The 19,744-nt window shown below is 43.3% G+C and overlaps 1 protein-coding gene across 1 annotated transcript in view; it reads left to right on the top strand.

Annotated features, from left to right (window-relative positions):
* Positions 1 to 19,744, top strand: part of MED13L (mediator complex subunit 13L) — a 167,434-nt gene that overhangs the window by 130,568 nt on the left and 17,122 nt on the right. The window contains exons 12-22 of the mRNA XM_069870826.1: positions 191 to 296; positions 705 to 829; positions 2,078 to 2,177; positions 4,962 to 5,182; positions 8,140 to 8,345; positions 10,712 to 11,658; positions 12,289 to 12,468; positions 14,109 to 14,332; positions 14,942 to 15,134; positions 17,032 to 17,476; positions 18,887 to 19,106. Of these exons, the coding sequence (XP_069726927.1) occupies positions 191 to 296; positions 705 to 829; positions 2,078 to 2,177; positions 4,962 to 5,182; positions 8,140 to 8,345; positions 10,712 to 11,658; positions 12,289 to 12,468; positions 14,109 to 14,332; positions 14,942 to 15,134; positions 17,032 to 17,476; positions 18,887 to 19,106 (2,967 nt within the window). The remainder of the gene's footprint in view (positions 1 to 190; positions 297 to 704; positions 830 to 2,077; positions 2,178 to 4,961; positions 5,183 to 8,139; positions 8,346 to 10,711; positions 11,659 to 12,288; positions 12,469 to 14,108; positions 14,333 to 14,941; positions 15,135 to 17,031; positions 17,477 to 18,886; positions 19,107 to 19,744) is intronic.

The following is a 19,744-nucleotide window of genomic DNA, read 5'->3' on the forward strand; positions in this document are numbered from 1 at the left end:
TGTGTTACTTCGTGGCTTTTGTGATACATGGATAAACACCAGACAACGGTGTTCTTTGCCTTCCTTAAGTTTTGATTTGCTTCTCAAAGCATTTAATCCGGAGCCCTGAATTTGGCTCGCTGTAGGAAAACAGTTGTTCTGACATAGTGTAAATTAATACCTATTAAAATCTCTTGGATTTTTCGTATAGTCAGAAGATGGAATTGGTACCAAGGACATCCCCGCAACGGGTCATTCCACACCAGTTCCTGATGGAAAAGATGCCATGTCTATTTTCAGTTCTGCTCCCAAGTCTGGTGAGTAAAATCTCCTTCGTTCACTCTGTAAAGCAAAAGTACTCACAAATATGCAGTAAAATCTGAAAGGAAAAAGCACATATTAAACATTTTAGTCTAACATGAATGCTGTAGACAGCTTCTGAGATGGAAAAACTTGATTTTGCTTGTCCGTTCTATAGAAACGTAGTTTTTTTTTTCTCAGAAGGTGAAGTTGAGCAGTAGCTGCTTTTGCTCTTTCCTGATTTACCTTTGGTGCTTGTTTAAAGCCTGGCTGCAAGGCTGTTTCTAGGTTACATCATAGAAAAGAGTCTCCCTCATTCCTGCCTGTCCCTGTTTTAGAGTGAGAAGTAACACTGAAAAAAAGGTAATTTTATGTTTCTAAACTTTGCTGCCATTTTTCATGTGTTTTCTATGTCTTTTGGACAGATACCCGGCAAGACAACGCTGCAAGCCGAGCAGGCTCTGGTAGCCTCACCCAGGTGACTGATCTGGCTCCATCGCTTCATGATCTGGATAATATCTTTGACAATTCCGATGAAGATGAGCTTGGTGTAAGTCTTTGTAGGACTGAGTGTTTTGTAGACTTAAACCTTGGCTGAAAAACACCGAGGATGAGCGTAGAAGCCTAGTGGGGAGCGATTGTCCCTAATAGATGGGAGAGAGAGTTTCCGGGTAGGTAGGCTTGGATTGTAATTGGGAAGAGTTGTTCGCCAGGAGAGGTGTCCATCAAAGAGAGAAATCAGCACTGTGTCTGATTCAGGAATATGCAGAGATCACTTGGGTAATGCCAAAGCTTGTGTTGCCCGACAGCGCAGGGGAATCTGTGCCCCACTGACCTTCTCCCCCGGCATCGCAGGAACAGCCCCTAGGGATGCTTCGCTGGTAAAGCGATGCACCTGCCTCATCTTTACATTGAGTTTCATGTCCTTAGCTTTTGCCAGGATTTGTGTGTGTTTGATAGTTATAGAAAAGATCCTGGCTGCATTAACTGGTGATTTGTTCTTTTACCATGGCTGAGAAGCTGCCCAAAGGAAGATAAATTCAACCTTATTGCGTTTCAGCAATGCTCTGCACATGTTTCTTTCTCTTCCTGCGAACAGTTTATTGCAGTGTGAAGAGGGGTAGTTGCTGAGTGTTAGGAAATACAAAAGGAAAAGCAGATTTGAATAGTTATTATAGTATTTTTGAGCTTAATCTAATATAACCTTAGTAATACAGAAGGTGATTCTGAACTGACTGATGGCAGATAACTGGGTTTAAAAGCCCAGCACGTGCTTCTTGGCAGTACTTTACACCAGTGTATTTACCCCTTCTCCCTGTTCTGTGGCTCCACACTAACTGCACTTGAGATGTTGCAGTTAACATGCAAATCTACTAGAGGACTGTTCTGTCAAAATTAAAAATTACCTTTTTTGGTGAAGTTGGCCCAAACAGACCCAGTGTTCTTTGTCTTAAAACTTGCAGATGGTGAGCTGTCCCCATGCCAGTCTGCTTGCGACATTCTGACTCTGTGTTGTATCCTCATTGTTATCTCAGAGTAGTCTAAACACGGAAGCGAGGAGAGTCATCACATTCATTTCAAGCACAGTGCCTGTGATAGCATTTTCAATACAATTTGTGTGTATAGAGATAGAGTTGAAAAAGAAATCCAGGCTGCTGGGGGCAGATGGAAGACCAGAAAAATACGCTTTTTCCTTCTTCTGAAATCCCATTCAGAGACTTCTCAGAATTTGTATTAGCTTATGGATTCTAGTATTTTGTGTATGGTTTACCATGGTTTGTGGTTATTCTGCTTTTAGGCTGTATCACCAGCTCTTCGGTCATCAAAAACACCCGCAGTTGCGTCTGAGGAGCGCCCTGTGGGGAAGGACGGCAGGACAGCAGTACCGTACCCGCCAAGTAAGGAGCAACAGCTGATTACCATTTTGCTGACGGTTAAAATCTTCGTATAGCTACCAGGCTGTCTTTTGTAGGGGGCTTAGAATGTCCCTTTTTCAGGCTAAGAGGTAGTGAGCTTGTTTTGTGCTGTAATTACCAGATGCCAATACTAAAAGAGGCTAATCAGGTTTTAATGAAAACAGAGGATGGTAATACAGATGTATATTTTTAATGTGCCTACTAGGATTTGAGATGATTTTCTATTGACATCATTGTCTTAGATTGGAAGTATGGGAGGGATTTGTTACAAATCTTCATTTAGAAGCTATCCCTCTATTCTCAATTCAGCATTTAATCTCAGTCACTTGCACCATTACCATAGCTCTCTTTAAGGGTAAACCATTCTTCTTTTAAAGAAGCCAATTGCTAAGATGTCGAACTGCGTGATTAAAATCAAAGAACTTGGTTCTGACTGAAGACACACTGTCAGCCTGTTACGGATGGTTATGGTAGAAGCGCTGCTCCTGCTGGCACTACATACGTACAAGGAAGGCTGTGGGAGTTCAGGAATCTTAGAAAATTTAGTGTGCAGAAAATGTGTGAAATAAAATTAAAACAATAGGGTTTTTTTGTAAGGGCTGTGCCACCAACTCTTGAGCGTAGTACCTTTTTTCTCTCTGAGATATATGGGCTCTCTGGCATTATTCGTATGGGTCGTGTTTGTCTTGAGGTGAAGGAGAAATGTGTATGTGTGAGAGGAGGAAGGTGGAAGGTTTTGGTGTAACGCTACCAGGTCAAATTATGGATTACAAATTACTTAGTGGTGAGGAGGAAGAATGTTTGATTTTTGTGGCTGCTACAAGCAGAAATCAAATCTCTCTGCAAATCATTCTTTAATGCCTTCTCATTAACTTCAGCTGGTAATGAGAGCAAATTGAGGAGAAGAAAAAAACAGTCTGAAGGAGATGAGTCAGAGTTTTATGGACCCATAAAAGCTGTGCTGATTTACTCAGATGTGGAGGTCTCAAGTATACAGAGATTGGATTTTGACAGGTTTAGTTGATCCATAGCTTTTTAAAATATGCAAAGCTTTTTCAAGCCTGACACACATGAAAATGAATAACGATGGTTGGCCTGTTGCTGTAAGGTTGAGGATTTTTTGTAATTAAACTTTTTTATTAATCTGCACTGCAGAATTTCGAGAACTGATATGAGCCTGGCCGTGAGGCAATGATTTACTGTAGGGCCACGTGAAATAAGTTCAATAGATACCTTCTGCTTCTGTTGTGTGGCTGCACCCTTGGCACTGGCTGCCGAGGCACAGGAGTGTCTGCAGGGAACTGAAATGCCTTGGACATCATCATAGAGCCCTCCGTCATGTCACCCTTCCCTCCTGTCCCCTCTGTCCGCTCTCTAAAGCACACATCTCTGTGGAAAAAAAGAGACAGTAGCTAATCCAGCTGGCGTCTTGAAGATTGTATTTCATGCTAGCACTGGGTGGAAAGCCAGTTTTTCAGTTCTGCTGAACCTGATTTCAACATTTATTTATCCAGTATTAGGACAAGACTAAAGGCTTGGGTGTTTTTAATTCTAAGAAAAAAGAAGAAGAGCGAGAGCTGAGTGAGAGTAATTCATAGCTGGTTATTTATTCTGCTGTTCCAGTTTGTGAAAGATTTTGGGTTCAGCTGTGACTTGTTATCAACAGAACTCCATTTTGAGAGGACTTTGCCTATTTGAGTTGTCTCACATTGTCTAAAGAATTGATTAGCCTGGTAGCGTCTCTGTGCATGAAAGGTTGAAATGCAGGGTTTGGCTCTGCTATGGCAGAGCAGAGACACATCTTGAGGCTGCAGCATCCTACAGAAGTGCAGTCAGCGTGTATTCATACACTGTGTCTAATTTTAATTCCATCACTTTTTTCTTGAGTTTTGAGTCTTTTTCCATGAGTTTTGATGAGTAGTACTACATTTCACCAGTTTGGGTTTCCATGCTGTTTATTAGTCAAAAATCCAATCTGTATTCATTTATGAATTCCCCATGATCTTTAGGCTGTAAAGGTCATTGAATACAAGTCCCACCTTGTGTCCTGTCAGCTCGGGATGGGGGTGTGCACTGGAATGGAGCTGGAACTGGGCACTCAGCCTGTCAGGAGCGTTCAAGAAGAGACACCCGGGGGAATTTACCCTCCTGTAACTGGAGTATTTTAACAATGAATTCACCAGAGTGATGGTTACATCCGGAGAATGTCTGTCCTAATTCAAGCCAGGGAAAGACAGCATATATTCTGAATTGTAAGCACAACAACTAGGACAGCTGGTAGCTGGAAGGAGAAAGAGTGGAGCTGTGGAGGCAATACAAGGCTTCATTCCGATTTTGGTTTGATGGACCGAATGAGACTGCTGTGGCTGCATGTCAGAGGGAAAATGCAGCTTAGGGGATGTAATTCCAAAAGCCTCCAGTTCTAGGGCTCGGTATCAGCTCTGAAAAAAGGAAGAAACTGCCCTGTGTTTCCTTAGTCACAGTTGTTGGGGTGAACTTTGCATTAATGTCAGTGAATCTCTTCTGTTATTAAATATTTTGTTATTTCTGCTGGACAATAAGCTTTGGAAGTATCCCTAGGAAGTTTTGGAGTTTCTCCCTAGTGTTAACTGTTCATCTGGATTTATCCTGGTATTGGAGCTTGGGAAGTCTGTGGCACCTTTGCTCTGGGGTTTACCTGATGAAATAAGAGCTCTTCTGTTTTATTGGATTTCCTCGACAACTTAGACTGTAATGATTAACAGTGCATTGTTTCGTCCTCCTTAGCTGTGGCAGATCTCCAAAGGATGTTCCCAACACCGCCGTCTTTAGAACAACACCCTGCCTTCTCTCCAGTAATGAGCTATAAGGATGGAATAAGTTCAGAGACCGTGACTGCCTTGGGAATGATGGAAAGTCCCATGGTCAACATGGTTCCATCACAGCTTGCTGAGTTTAAAATGGAGGTGGAAGATGGATTAGGTAGCCCTAAACCTGAAGATATTAAGGTAACGTGCCAAAGATGTGTTATTTTATAATCTCACCTGTATGTTTGATTGTTATAACCCAGTCACACATAGTGAGGGTAGCAGGCTGCTGTAAGGAACAGTGAACCAGATCCAAGTAAAGTATCTATCAGCTTTGAGGTGGAGACCAAACTCTTCTCTAGTAAAAGAGGGTTTTAATTGTTTCCCTGATTTTAAGTGTAGGCATTTTGTTTCTTGTAATTTTACGTTTGTAATGTTTCTGAGTGTTCTAAGGAAACGAATGGTATTGTGCATGAGATGAGCCCTGTGCCTGGCAGAAAGAATGTGACAAACCATCACACTCGTGACTAAGTAGCTGCTAAATGATTGATTCCTCTGCCTAATTTTCCTGTAGCTCCCTTTATGTGTAGCCTTGCCTGGCTGCTGGTCGGTAGGGGAGAGGCAGCTGGGGTGAAGTCATGCATGTAGAAAGGCCTTTTTCTCTCTGAAATGTTGCCTTTTTTGGTTAGGGTTGAAAATGTCTGAGAAAGCCCAGGGGTTGAACTTGCTCTGTTTCTTCTTCAGCCGATGTTACTTCACAAGTGTTAAGGCCAGATGGGACCATTCTTATCTGACTTTCTGTATAACACAGGTCAGGTAATGTCACAGTTACCTCTCTATTGAGTCCTTCAGTGTATCTGAGTTGTTTTAACCAGGGACTCTGCTGCTGGGGACTAGTGCTCACCTCCCCGATGTCGCATATCAGGATGAATCCATTCTTCCATAGCATCACACACAAGAATTTAACACGAGCACCTAGTGCACATTGACTTGTATCTCATTGTTCCATCCTTAGTACAGGGTATGACATAGGATAAAATCATTCTGCCTGCTTGTGTTTATTCTGCGTTACCAAACTTTTGGGGCCAGTTTTTGCCGCTGATGTCAGAAGCTGTTGTTATCATGTTTCCATGCATATAGCCTGGGAGCTTTTTGTTTTTTTAAAAAATGCACATTTCCTTGTAGAAATACACAAACACACATCACCTTGTTCTGCAGCAAACTCATTTGTATGCAGGAAATAAAAAGGGAGATACACACTGTAACTCTGTCTTGCTGGTAATCCCCACCCCTTGATTTTATAGCTTAGTTCTTCTCCTTTGGGCCCACCCTGTCCCTAATCTGCTACAGCCTGTTCTTGCTATTTAAGCAGCCATTTCTTCCCCCAACTCCACCTCTCATTTTGTGCTCCTGTGAATGTTGGAATTAACTGAAGGCTTATTTTTAATCACCTGCATTGCTGAGAGCTCTACGTGGAAAGGTACAGCCCTTGCAGTTGCATGGATAACAAGTGGCAATGCATCAGCAAGAGAACAGTGCTGCACAGATTTATGTTAGTGTAAAGAGTTTATTGAGCTAGGAATTAGTAAATTGCCCCACATGACAGGAATAGTATTGCTAGGGCAGACTGACAGGAAAGCACAGGGTGATGCTCTCCATTAGAGCTCTGAGTTGTGTCCCCCTTCCTGAAGGAAGAGGCACAGGCAGTGGCATTCTGGGGGTTGTGTCTCTGGATTGTGATGGGGTCTACAACAAGTCTGCGTTGCTGTTGTAAGAGCTGCTCTTCCTTCTGTCCCAACTTCATAAGTCAAAGACGCAGTAAGAAAAGGCATCTTAGAGGCTTTCCTGAGGCGCAGCTCTCCATGGGCCTTGCAGAGTTTGTGTATCTGCCAGTTTTATACCATTGCAGAAGCTTGAAATAAGATTTTCTTAAGATTTGTGAGATTTTGCCTTGTCATGGATTTTACTGGGTGTTTTTCTTCTGTTTGTGCAGTAAACCTTTCGCTTAAGACTAAGATAATACAGGCCTGGAAAGAAAATCTGTACTGGAATTGGTTGAGCTGAATGTTTTTCACTGAGAGCAGATTTTAGGGTGTCATTGGTACTGAAGATATTTTAATCTCCCTCACACCCATTTTAGGAGTATTAAAATACCTGTTAGTTCTGCCTGATAACATTCCCAGCAGCCCAGTTTACTTGCTTCGAGCGCATCACTGCTCACACACACCAGTGGGAAACGGGCACCGAAACCCATCGCTAACCATTGTGAGAACATGTACGGAGATTCCTCCTGCTGAGCGTTCAGCAGCTGCCAACAGTAACCCAGACATCTCTCATCTCGCAGCGCTTTACAAGGTGCCAGGGAAGAATGCAAAGATCTAGTGTGTTGTTAAATACTGCAATTCTGAGAGAGACGACTGTTACTCTTTCAACAGTGGTTTTCACTTTGCAGTAGTGCCTCAAAGGACTCTGTGCTTCTGATAGGAGCTGGGAATAGCACTAAAAACTCGGGCTGAAGTGCCTGTCGTCAGTCTCTGCAAACGTGACAGTCAATGAGAGTCCACTTTGACGGGACTGCATTTATATTTGTATTTACTATTATGTTTACTGGATTGTTTATACATTTATATTTAATACTATACTTATATTTAATACTATACTTATATTTACGATTTGGGGTGTATAAAGTGCCTGCTGTTATTACTTGGATCATGCTAATCCCCAGCGATGAGTTATTGAGAGATGCTGACTTAAGGCACCCTAAGGTTTCTTCACACCATGGCTCAGCCTCTCTCTCCATTGTCAGTATAAAAGTCTTGTAAAAACCCATCTTTTAAGGGCCTAAATTAGGTGCTTAAAGCTAGGGAGTATGGGAATTTCGTAGTACGCTGCTTATTTGTCAGACGTAGCTTGTCTTAAATGACTCTAATTGTGAAATCTGCTGACACTGCAGTTGCAGAACATCTTGGGGTAACAAGGGGCCTCAGCTTAGTTTCCCTGAAGGAACAGCTCTTGAATGTTTTCTAGAATTAGTAAATATACTTAATCTTGGATAAAGTGCATTTATGGAGGTTTCAAACAGTACTATAGGTTTTCATATATCTAAATATAAAGAGCAACCGTGCCATATTGTAAACAATGTCACTTCAACGTTACAGGATTTTTCGTACGTGCACAGAGTTCCATCATTTCAACCTTTTGTGGGCTCATCTCTCTTTGCTCCACTGAAGATGCTGCCAAGTCAGTGCCTCCTACCTCTGAAGATACCAGATGCCTGCATTTTCAGGCCTTCTTGGGCTGTTCCTCCTAAAATTGAACAACTTCCTTTGCCACCTGCAGCCACTTTCATTAGAGATGGCTACAAGTAAGTACAGTCTGGTAGGATATCAGTTAGTCATGCGCCTGCCTAGAATGGCTCATTAATTAAATATTTTACATACATTAACAGCGCTTTACTACGCACCAGAACCATAAAATATCCTGCAAATGTATTTTACACCTTGTAACTTGACGTTGTTTCAGATCAAAAAAGTTCTGGTAGTAGGAATGTTTGAGTTATAACCAGCTTTTGGAACCTGGTGATGTTACAGTGTGCGTCCACTGCGCTCTTAGTGCTTTTAGAAGAGCAGGAACACGTGGTACTTGAATTAATTGCAATTTCTGATAGAAAAAAGCAATGTAATTCAACATGAACCAGAAGCACTGGGGAATAAGATTAAGGTGCTTAACCTCTCAGTCTCATTTCTCCCATGTACAGTTCTCTCACCTGCAGTCTGGCTCCTCTTATGCTTGCACCTGTCTGTCCAGTCCAAGTTTCAGTCTGATGTATCTGGTCCTATGATACCAGGTCACCTTCAGAGCTCTCTCAGTGTTTTGCGTGCTCTCCTCCGTGTTCCCGTGTTAGTTCTCCGGAGTTTGTGTGATTTAGCCTGACTGGGTTCCATACGGAGCTGCTGCTCAGCCGGATGCTGACAGGGTGTGTGCTGCTCTCCCCCTGCTGCACGCTACAAGAAAAGATGCCGAGTCTCTTCTGCATGAGAGAGCTGTGACCTATAAGCAAAGGCTGCTATTAAATTTAAAAGGTTTTATTCCTTACTGAGTTCTCAGAAATTAGCAGTGTTTTTGGAGGAAATGAATTGCTGGAGATTTTGAAAGCTATCAAGAATTTGCACCATTAAATTCATAAAACCTCTTAACAGGCGTAATAACAGTATGAGGTCTCCTGCCACCCAGCATTCGTTTCTAGAGGAAGCAGCCTGTATCGTTAAATCAGTCTGTAAATCAGTCCTTTTCCAGTTCCAAAGGATCCGTCAGTGTTCTCAGAAGAATTGCAAGAGAGAAATTGTAAACCCTTGATAGAGCCCAGGGAGCAATTGAATTCTCTGTTTTTTTCATAATAGCAACTGATTCACCGGGCTGAGCTGGTTATTAATTTCAGGTATTTGTTGGGGAAAAAAACCCTTTCATTTTCAGTGTAATCCAATTAGAGGGCAGATTATTACTGCAGGCCTCCGACAGAGTGCTGATTGCCAATCAAGGTTTCTAGGTCACCTTTTCTTATTAGTCTGAGCACTCGGTGTGCTGCAGACTCAGAACTCCTTCAGTTTTTCCCTCCCTTGCTCTGAGTTGCACATCCATCAGTTCCTAGTAATCAAATGATTCTAAGGAATAAAGTCTTCGTTGTTTTCCTTCTTAAGCCACTGTGATGTGTGAGCATAAGATGATGCTCCTTTTAAACAACATGCAAAGCACACAGTAAGAACAAACATAAAAACCCCATTTCCCTTCCTTTATCAAAAGACTCATCGCGTGCTTCCAACGTTTTCCTTGTCTGAATGTGATATGAACACACGTTCACATAAGAACGGTGAGCAACTTATTAGCAACTTGGAAAGAGAAAAGTACATTAAAGATCTTCTTTTGACTGGCCTCGCGCTATCTGTTTCCTGATGGAATGAGTCATCCCAAAGAGGAGACAGATTTCATGGGCATGGACAAACTGTTCTTTGGTCACTTGAATTTGGCAGAAAACAACAAAAACAGAGTAATAAAAACCAGTCATGTCAGGAGATGACCCCAAAATATGATTCTTAGCTGTCCTGGACTAAGAGTTTGTAAGGGCCTGTGTCATGTTGTGCTGCAGACTCTGTAATCCCAGAGGATTTGCATTTATACTGTCTGAGACGCTGCTGTCAGTTCCACACCACCGTGAGGCAGTGTTGTGTCTGTGCCATGCACAAACTCCTGACAGCTATCAAAAGTGATAATTTATAAAATAAAATAAGATTTCTGGGCGCCTGACATACTTTCTTCATTTCCACTAACGGGTTTCTCCTTACAGAGAACTGTGTTTAAAGCAACAACTACAGTTCTTTCTCTTTTCCCTAAAAGAGCTATAAATATCCTGAACTCTTAATTTATCTAGAGTTTCTCCTAAGGAACACTTGTGTTTTAGGCCATGGGAATAACCTTTAAGTGACAGAGATGGCACCTCTTTGTTACACTGATGGGAAACAATGTTGTTCATGGTGAGCGTTACAGTTTTAGTTGCAAGACACAGTAAAAGGTTCCGAGCAGAAGGGCTGGGGCTGTTCTTTCTTTACTGCACTTACAATGAATCCTGTCAGTTTTCGCCATCTCCTTGTATTTCAATAAGCTTTACAAAATCAGTCTCACAACTGAGCAGTCTGTGAAGGCGTCTGATTCTGGTTTGTCGTGCGTTTCTTGCAGCAATGTGCCTAGCGTTGGGAGTTTGGCCGACCAGGACTATCTTCAGATGAACACTCCCCAGATGAACACGCCCGTGACGCTAAACAGCACAGCTCCGGCCAGCAACAGCGGGGCAGGAGTTCTGCCGTCACCAGCAACTCCGCGCTTCTCTGTCCCTACCCCGCGCACTCCCAGGACCCCAAGGACTCCTAGAGGTGGGGGTACTGCAAGCGGCCAAGGATCTGTAAAATATGACAGCACAGATCAAGGTTCACCTGCTTCTACCCCATCTACCACGCGGCCGCTGAATTCCGTGGAGCCAGCCACCGTTCAGCCGATCCCCGAAGCCCACAGCCTTTACGTCACCTTGATTCTTTCAGACTCGGTGTTGAACATCTTCAAAGACCGTAACTTTGACAGTTGTTGTATCTGCGCCTGTAACATGAACATTAAAGGTGCGGATGTTGGATTATACATCCCAGACTCGTCTAACGAGGATCAGTACCGTTGCACCTGTGGCTTTAGCGCGATCATGAACCGCAAATTAGGTTACAACTCTGGGCTCTTCATCGAGGACGAGCTGGATATTTTTGGCAAGACCTCAGACATTGGCCAAGCTGCAGAAAGACGACTGATGACGAGTCAAAGCAACTTGATCTCTCAGATGGGAGAGGGAGGTAGAAGGACCCAAGAACCTCCGGTGAGCCTCCTCCTCCTCCTGCAGAACCAGCACACGCAGCCGTTCACAGCTCTGAGCTGTCTGGACTACATGTCCTCCAACAACCGCCAGGCGCTCCCCTGTATGAACTGGAGTTACGACAGGCTGCAGGCTGACAGTAACGACTCCTGGGTGGAATGCTTCAATGCCCTCGAGCAAGCCAGGCAGTATGTGGACAACCCCACTGGTGGAAAGGTGGACGAAGCCCTAGTAAGAAGTGCCACGGTACATTCTTGGCCTCACAGCAATGGTACGGGTCAGAACAGTTCGTTTTGTCTTTGAATTTTGGTGGTTTGAAACTTGCCATTCGTGAGCCACTTGATCTTGATGTGAGAAATGAGATGCATAAAAATATTCTAGGAATAAAGTAGCTTTCTGAAAGCTTTATAAATGACATCTAAAGTCTTAATAATCCAGCTGTTCTTAGACTTTGTGGTCTAAGTTGTGAAAGAGTCTGTGGAAGTTCACAATCTGAAGCAGAGATGCAAACCGAATTCAGGTATTGGGGGGAGGCAGAATTATGGCCTCTTTTTTTTGTAGAAGGGTAAGAGCAGGCAGCGGGCGAGAAATGCTCTGTGTGAAAGTGTCACCCAGAAAGAAAAAGTGATTTTATAATCATACATTACCTATTGAAGATGCTCTGACATCTTATGAACGGAGCAGGCCAACAGTAACATTGAAAGGTGAATGAAAAGGATTAGGACTTTGCTTTATTTCTGCAATGTTTTCATAAATGCCATTAAGCTAATTAGAGTTGTACACATTTTATGTGCATTGTGCAGAATGATATGAAAGAACAACACACCAAAAATGTCACCACCTTAAAATAATTCTTGCCGTTCCTCACTGAAAATGATGGATGCTCCTTTGTCCTTTGCAGTGTTGGATATCAGCATGCTCTCCTCCCAGGACGTGGTGCGCATGCTGCTGTCGCTGCAGCCTTTTCTCCAGGATGCCATCCAGAAGAAGCGAACAGGAAGGACCTGGGAGAACATCCAGCATGTGCAGGGACCACTCACTTGGCAGCAGTTCCATAAGATGGCAGGACGGGGAACCTATGGTACGGACACTGTTACATGCCAGCAGTTCAAGCAAAAGCATGTTTTTCTAGAAATGGGAACATGTTAGAACAAAGGAGCTCTTTAAATAGCGCTTTTTTATGGTCTTAAAAGGCATTTGAAGCACATGCTTGAATCCGATAGTGGAGGTTTTACCCTTCCAGATAATGAGTGGAAAATGCTGGGTTAGGATCAACCTTCCTATGTCAGTCTGTATCGTGGCTTGTACTGAAACGAGCTGGTACGTGAACAACCTGGAGAGAGGGGGCTGGTAAAGTTGTACAACGTCCTAATGGGGAAGAGGGGCTTTCTGAGCTGGACAAAGATAGAAAAAGCAGGTAATGCCTTCTCCACAGAGAGGTCTGCGTCTTGGGAAGGTTCCCATAGTCTTAGTAAGGAGTTTCAGTTGAAGTGTCTGTGTTACAGGTGACACTTCTGGAAATGACAACATTGATTTTGGATGTGCATATTTGCAAACTAATGCCTGACTTCTAGATGTGTATTTCTCACCTGCAGTTTATTTCAGTAGTGACCAACAGTGTCTTGCTTAGGTTTTTTTCCTGCAGTTCCAATGTGCTTTCCTTTATTTTCTGGAAATATTATTCTGCTGGAAATAGTGCTGTTTTCCTCAACACCTGGGACAAAGGCCTGGCACAAATTGTGGTAGCTACAGCTCCTCTCCAAAGCTGTTGTGCTTCACAAGGAATACTTCTCATCCAATTCTTTTTCCATAATTTGTAACTTTAAGAGTTAAAATTTACCATATAGACAGAATGGATATTGCCATATAGGATTTAGCAGAGCCCTCGGTTTAGATTCAGTCATTTTTACTGAATGTTAACTTTTTAAGAGAGATGGACTATGCTCTGCAGAAATATTGAGTACCTTTTTGCTTGAAATTTTCAACACTGTTTTTTCTAACAAGTTCTGTGTCTGGGAGACACCTCATTAAACTGATGCAATCCTCTTTGCTGGGACAGTGAGGGCTCTGGAGCGCTGCCTACGGAGAGGGGCAGGAGGCAGATTTGGAGTTATGATGACTGTGCTTAGCATTCTATATTAAAACATTATAAACGATGAAATGATATATATTAAAATCAGTTTGCCTAACTAGTAAGTAATGTTGCACAACCAGGTGGAGGCAGACGAAGACCTGCAAGATCAGATGTTGTGTATTCATGTCATTACTGTTGGTTGAACGGGAACTTGTTAGCTGTGGTTGTGGTCATGCCAAACTAAAACCACGAGATGAAGCCTCGGGGAGGGCAGTGCGTGTATTTACAGTTCACCGAAAGATGTTTTATTACAGCTTTCTAGGAAAGTTTAAGTGGTGCTTGGATCAGCTCCCTCTGCTTTGGCTGACCTGACTTTGATTTTATGACATTTCTGAAGTACAATATACATCTTTCTTCTCCTTTATTAAATATTTTTTCCAAGGAAAAAGACCGTGGGATAACCTGGTTTCTCAGGCACGATTCAGCCTCAGCGTATGCTTCCCCACTGTGATCAGACTTCTAGGGAACTCAGCATGGCAAGGGATCAGTTCTCTCCAATATTCCAGCAACTGCCTGGTCCATCAGCAAACCCACTGCAGCTAAACCAGCCATTGAAATGTTTTTTCTTTCTCCTTTTCTCTTTGAAGGCTCTGAGGAATCTCCTGAGCCTCTTCCGATCCCGACTTTACTAGTGGGGTATGACAAGGACTTCCTGACAATCTCTCCGTTCTCCCTGCCCTTCTGGGAGAGGCTGTTGCTGGACCCGTACGGGGGCCATCGGGATGTCGCCTACATCGTGGTGTGTCCAGAAAATGAGGCCTTGCTCAATGGAGCCAAAACTTTCTTCAGGGACTTGAGTGCTGTATATGAGGTTGGAAAGAGGAACCACACTGAATTATTTCTTCTTATGTGTCGCTTTTGCTCTACTGCATGTTCATTGGGAGAAGTCCATGTCATTGAAAGTTACAGTTACTTGATTAAGAATCTCTCACTTTGAGGGCATTCTGTGCTGCCAGAGTGCAGGAGTGCAATCTGATTGAGGTCTGCTGCGTTTCTCAGTGCGTTTCTGGGTAGTTCTTGCCATCTCCTCTTCCCAGTACACAGTCTGGTATTTCACAGAGGATCCAGCGCTGGTATTAATATGGTTGCAAGCAACTGCATGAAGGCCCAATCAAACATGATGAGCAAGGAATAGATTTAAGAAACTATTGTTTTCTTATAATTACCGGGCTGGAGGCAAAACCATCTCCTGTTCTAGCATGCGAACTGGGTACTGCCGAATACGTGAGATTATTCTGTCACCTTAGTTTTACTCTAAACACAATTCAAGTCAACAGACAAACAGGACCTTTTGTTTTGATATTCATTAAGAAGCCACCAGATGTGTGCTGGTAACAAAAGGCTTACGCTGCAAACCAGTCTGCAAAACGTATTCAGGTGCTTGGCATCCAGTTACAAGTATTTCTTCTTTCCTCCCCAGATGTGTAGACTTGGCCAGCACAAACCAATCTGCAAAGTGTTACGTGATGGGATCGTGCGGGTGGGAAAGACTGTGGCACAAAAGCTAACGGATGAGCACGTGAGCGACTGGTTTAACCAGCCCTGGAGCACTGAGGAGTGCGACAATCATTCCAGACTCAAACTTTATGCGCAAGTTTGCCGGCATCACCTAGGTAAGTCTCCCATGGAGCTAGTGAGGCTGTTTCTGTAGGTATTTTAGAGCTGATTTGCTGTAACTGGAACCAGGGTGGTTGGTTTGGGTTTGGTTTTTTTGAGGTACAGGTTATGATCTGTTTAAAAATAAAAGAAGGTATTATGAGGCTTTATCTTAATTTCTTTATCACTTCCATGTTAAATGTGCCTATTTTGGAGAGTTTTATTGTTGTTTGAGGTGATCACCACACTGGTAGAGATTCCAAAGGCAATTCATATCTTCTTAGAAAAGTCAGTTTGGTATAAAACATTTGTATGCCCCAAAGCTGTTCTACACAAGACTGAATGTATAAGCTGACCTAGTTTATGTGGTTCTGATACGGATCATCACACCTCTGGTGCCTTCAAGCACAACATTTCTTTCTATAAAAGACGAGTTCAAAGAAACTGCAAAGGGCGAATGGGTGAACACAGGTGGAGACAGGAACATAGTCACTGATGACTGCGGCCTCCATCTGCTGCCTGTGGATAGTTGGAACCACGCTGCCCTGAAGCCATGGTCTCCTCTGCACCTCATATAAGCTCATTCCCATTCCAAAACAGTGATATTTTAAAAGATTAGTCTTTATTTTCTTATGGCCGCCTGCTATATTTGTTCTTTTATTACATAATATCAGGTGTGCTTGTTTCATGAAGGAATGTGGACGGGTATAAAGCCTGCTGGGGTACTATTAGAAGACTGGTCCTGGCTGAGCCTGGATAAGTCCCTGGATTTATCTAGCGTCGCTCCCAGGTTTTGTCTGGGGAGAGACATGACTGTTCCATTCCGGAGCGGACCTAGAGGCAACGTGACATGTGTTGTGTGTATCGCTGAGAAATGAGATCTTAGCACCAGGCCCATCCAAAATGTCACTGGAAACCATTTGCAGAGACAGTGCTGGTCAGCCAGCCAGGCAGGGATCATAGAACACCAGCCACATAAGTGTTTCATGCTTGAGATGAAATGTTTTCCTGTTTAAATATAGCCAGGAATTTTTAAGTGGTTTCAGGAAAAGAACTTATTGCTTTTGCTCTGAAACAGGTGTGACGATCCTTAGGTCTGCTTACCTTGAGGACTGGTGATCTGGTTTTGGTAAAACGTTAAGCATGTGTGTTGGAGTTGGCTGGGCAGAGCTACCGACTGCTGATGTTCCCCCAGCAGGGGGGGAGGCTTGGCAGAACAGGCCAGAATGCATCTATTTCAAATGACCCTGTTGCCTCATTCTGTTTGGTTTCACTTTTAATTCACCACATTCCTGGGAATTATTACAATGCTACTTAATGTAAAGGACCCAGCCTAAAAGGCAGGAATCCGTAGCATGTGCACGGCCAGGGGAACTGGGCTGTTCCGCTCACACCCGAGGCACCTGGCAGGGGCAGTACTGGAAATCTCCCCTGCTGGTGATCAGCCACCTCTGAGGGAAACTTAAAAATAATCGTTGCGCTATCTCCTTTTTTCTGTACTGAGAAGCAGAAATAACTGTATTAAATGTAGTTTGCCATACTTGTAGCTCAGGTACAAGGGACCTTTAGTTTTTTAGTCTTAACAAAGATCACCTGCAGTTGACTGCAAAACTGCACACAACATAAAGCTGTTACCACAACACAGTTCAGCCAGAGATAGTGATGTGGCCGTACCAACTTTGGTTCACAAAGCGCTGCAAAGTCAGTCCTGATTTTGAAGACTTCATATCAATTAGCACTGAAACCCTGAGGAATAGATCCTGAAGTAGTTATTTATAATGGAGATTGTACTCAGTTAGCATTTGTGTATTCTTAGAATGTTCTAAAAGCACAGAAGATAGTGTACAACTCTGGTTAATGCTTTTTGATCTGACAGACCGTCATTTATCTCCTTCCCTCTCTCTGCCATTTCAGCACCTTACTTAGCCACTCTGCAGCTTGACAGCAGCCTCTTGCTACCACCGAAGCACCAAACCCCAGCGCCCGCAAACCACACACAGAAAGTACCAGGGAACACTGGAGCTGCGCCCGCAAACTCCACATGTCTTTCAGCTGCTGGGGCACCATCGACAGGCAGTTCTTTTAACTCCACTCCCAGTGGTGGGACCACGAGCCTTCCTGCAGGAAGCAGTTCATCCTCTGGATCGTCTGTGCCACAGCTGTCAGCATCTTCTGCCGCAGCCGGCGTTAACCAGATGGCCGCTACCTCCACTCCAGGGTTTAGTGGGAACATTGGTTCAGGGCAAAACGCCAGCGCTGGAGGAAGTGCAGCAGACCGCTCGCAAGGAAGTGCAGGTCCTGGAGGAGACACAGAATCAGGTCAAACCATACCACAACAGCAACAAGAAGGACAGGAAGGGTAAGTTACTTAACAGCTCACATGACTCAATATACTTCTAATTAAATCCACTGTTCTCCTTTCATACAACCCATAACCGCAAAGCCTATGGAAAGCCTTGGAAGTAGAGGGTCCTCTGACACAGGCAGTACTGCTGAGCAGCTGTATATGGACCAGGGCCTGTTTTTGTTTGTTTGTAGCAGTAAATGGTAATGGGGAGTTGGAAAAACCCAACCTGCTTTTTTTTGTTAGGAAAACAAAGCTTGATTCACCTGCATGAATGTGGGTGTTGTAGTTCCATTTGAGATGTCTTCAGATGCCCCGTCCGGCCTGCATTTGCAGTACAAGGGAAACACGAGGAGTCTCGCGGGTTCTGTGCCTTTGCTGCTGGCACTGCAGGATATCTTAGGTGGCACTGAATGTGTCTCACATTGGCAGCCTCATCACGCCTGTAATGGTAACAGATACAAAATGCAACCCATGGATATTTTCTACCTTGCTTGCCTTGTGAGTGTAAGCAGGTGGACTGTGAGGTCAGGAACAGGGTTATATTGCTGTTACCTTAACATAAATTTTAGCAGCACAGCTTTTTAAAGACATCATTATATATAGTCATACGTCAAACATAAAAATTAGAAAGATGTTTTTTGCCATCTTACATAACTTCCTGAGTGAATGTGTTTTTCATTACTCTTGTAATAACACATATCACTAATAGTTGTGATATATGTTATGGTGTTCCTGTATCTTAAGTGAAAGCCCACATCCTGTTGCGGTTCAGGTTGTCCTTAAGACATCCGTTCACTGGTTCCATGCAAAATGCTGTTTTATCAGCTGCAGCGTGGTTTCTGACCAAGTCTGTCTGAGCTGCGTTTTATCACTTACAGATGTTGACCCTGCCCTGCTTTTGTCAGGCGTGGGGGGGGTGTTACCGAGTTAAAAATGTTCAGTTTTCCTTCTGTTGCCAATGGAACCTGTTCTGTAACTAACCGGAGGACTTGAGCCTCCATCAATATTCCTTTGGCATCTCTCCTCAGTTCTCAATTCCTTCTACCTCTCCCAAAAGAAAACCCCAAACAGCACCAAAACCAGGCATGGACAAAAGGAAAACTCTCAGCGCTCCTATCAGTCAGCTTTTTGGTATTCTTCAGACATCATCTGTTCTGATTGCATTAAATAAGATTAGGTTAGACTTTATGGTAAGTATCTTTAATGCATAGTTAATAACAGGTATTTTGGATTAAGATCTGCTGTGAGGAAGTCATCTCTCCTCCGTCGCTGTTGTCATGTTTTTTAGTTTTGCTTCTGAACGTAAGAATCACTTCATACTCCTCTTTTTCCTCCTCTGCTTCAGCCTTGCACACCCTTACAGAAGAACAGCACTGAGCAATTGTAACTTGCCTTTGAATTTAACACCGTGCATGTCTCTAGCATTACAGAGAGGGAGCGAGTAGGGATTCCCACAGAAGCAGAGTCTGCGGACAGCAATGCCTACCCCCCAGCGGTTGTCATCTACATGGTAGATCCCTTCACCTACACTGCAGATGAAGAATCTGCCTCCACCAACTTCTGGCTGTTGGGTTTGATGAGATGCTACACAGAGATGTTGGATAACTTGCCTGAGAACATGAGGGATTCTTTCATTCTCCAGGTAATTCTACCTTCCTCTGCCCCTTCCCACTGCACAGTCGTTCTGTCACAGTGCACTTGCGATACGTATACTCTGCTCAAAGATACAAAATGCAAGATAACATATAAGCTGTAGGTGACTTAACAAATGATTTTGTTTGCTGTACAAGGTGGTATAGTAAAGAAAGACTTGATTTTGTTTTCATAAGGAAATTAAGGTGGCCACAGTATCCTGCATCAAATCTGTTGCAGTCTTCTAGTAGTCATGTACATTAGGTGCTTCCCAAAGAGAGATTTCAGTTAAGTTGCAGCTTGGCTTGCCAACGCCAAAAATGTCCAGTTGCTTCCTTGATTACTTCACATGTTGTTTGCTTTTTACATACTCTCCGTTTTATACTTTTTAATCCAATGGGAGTAGGTGAAACCAGACATTTAATGCATAATTTAATAATTGTATTGTCTGCTCATTAAAAATAATTTACTATGTAACTTGGCATATAATAATAGTTACTTACTATGGAATTATTTAAGAATTGAATTTGCGTAGTCAGAAGCAGAGCCTGGCCTATTGCCCAGAGCGGCTGCGTTCTGCCTTGCCTCCTCTGCTTTCACTGAGCCTTGGTCTAAATAAATGAGGGGGCACTGGGAGGCCAGAGACTA

This window comes from Phaenicophaeus curvirostris, chromosome 17, assembly GCF_032191515.1.
Source record: "Phaenicophaeus curvirostris isolate KB17595 chromosome 17, BPBGC_Pcur_1.0, whole genome shotgun sequence".
In the NCBI taxonomy this organism is placed as follows: Eukaryota; Metazoa; Chordata; class Aves; order Cuculiformes; family Cuculidae; genus Phaenicophaeus; species Phaenicophaeus curvirostris.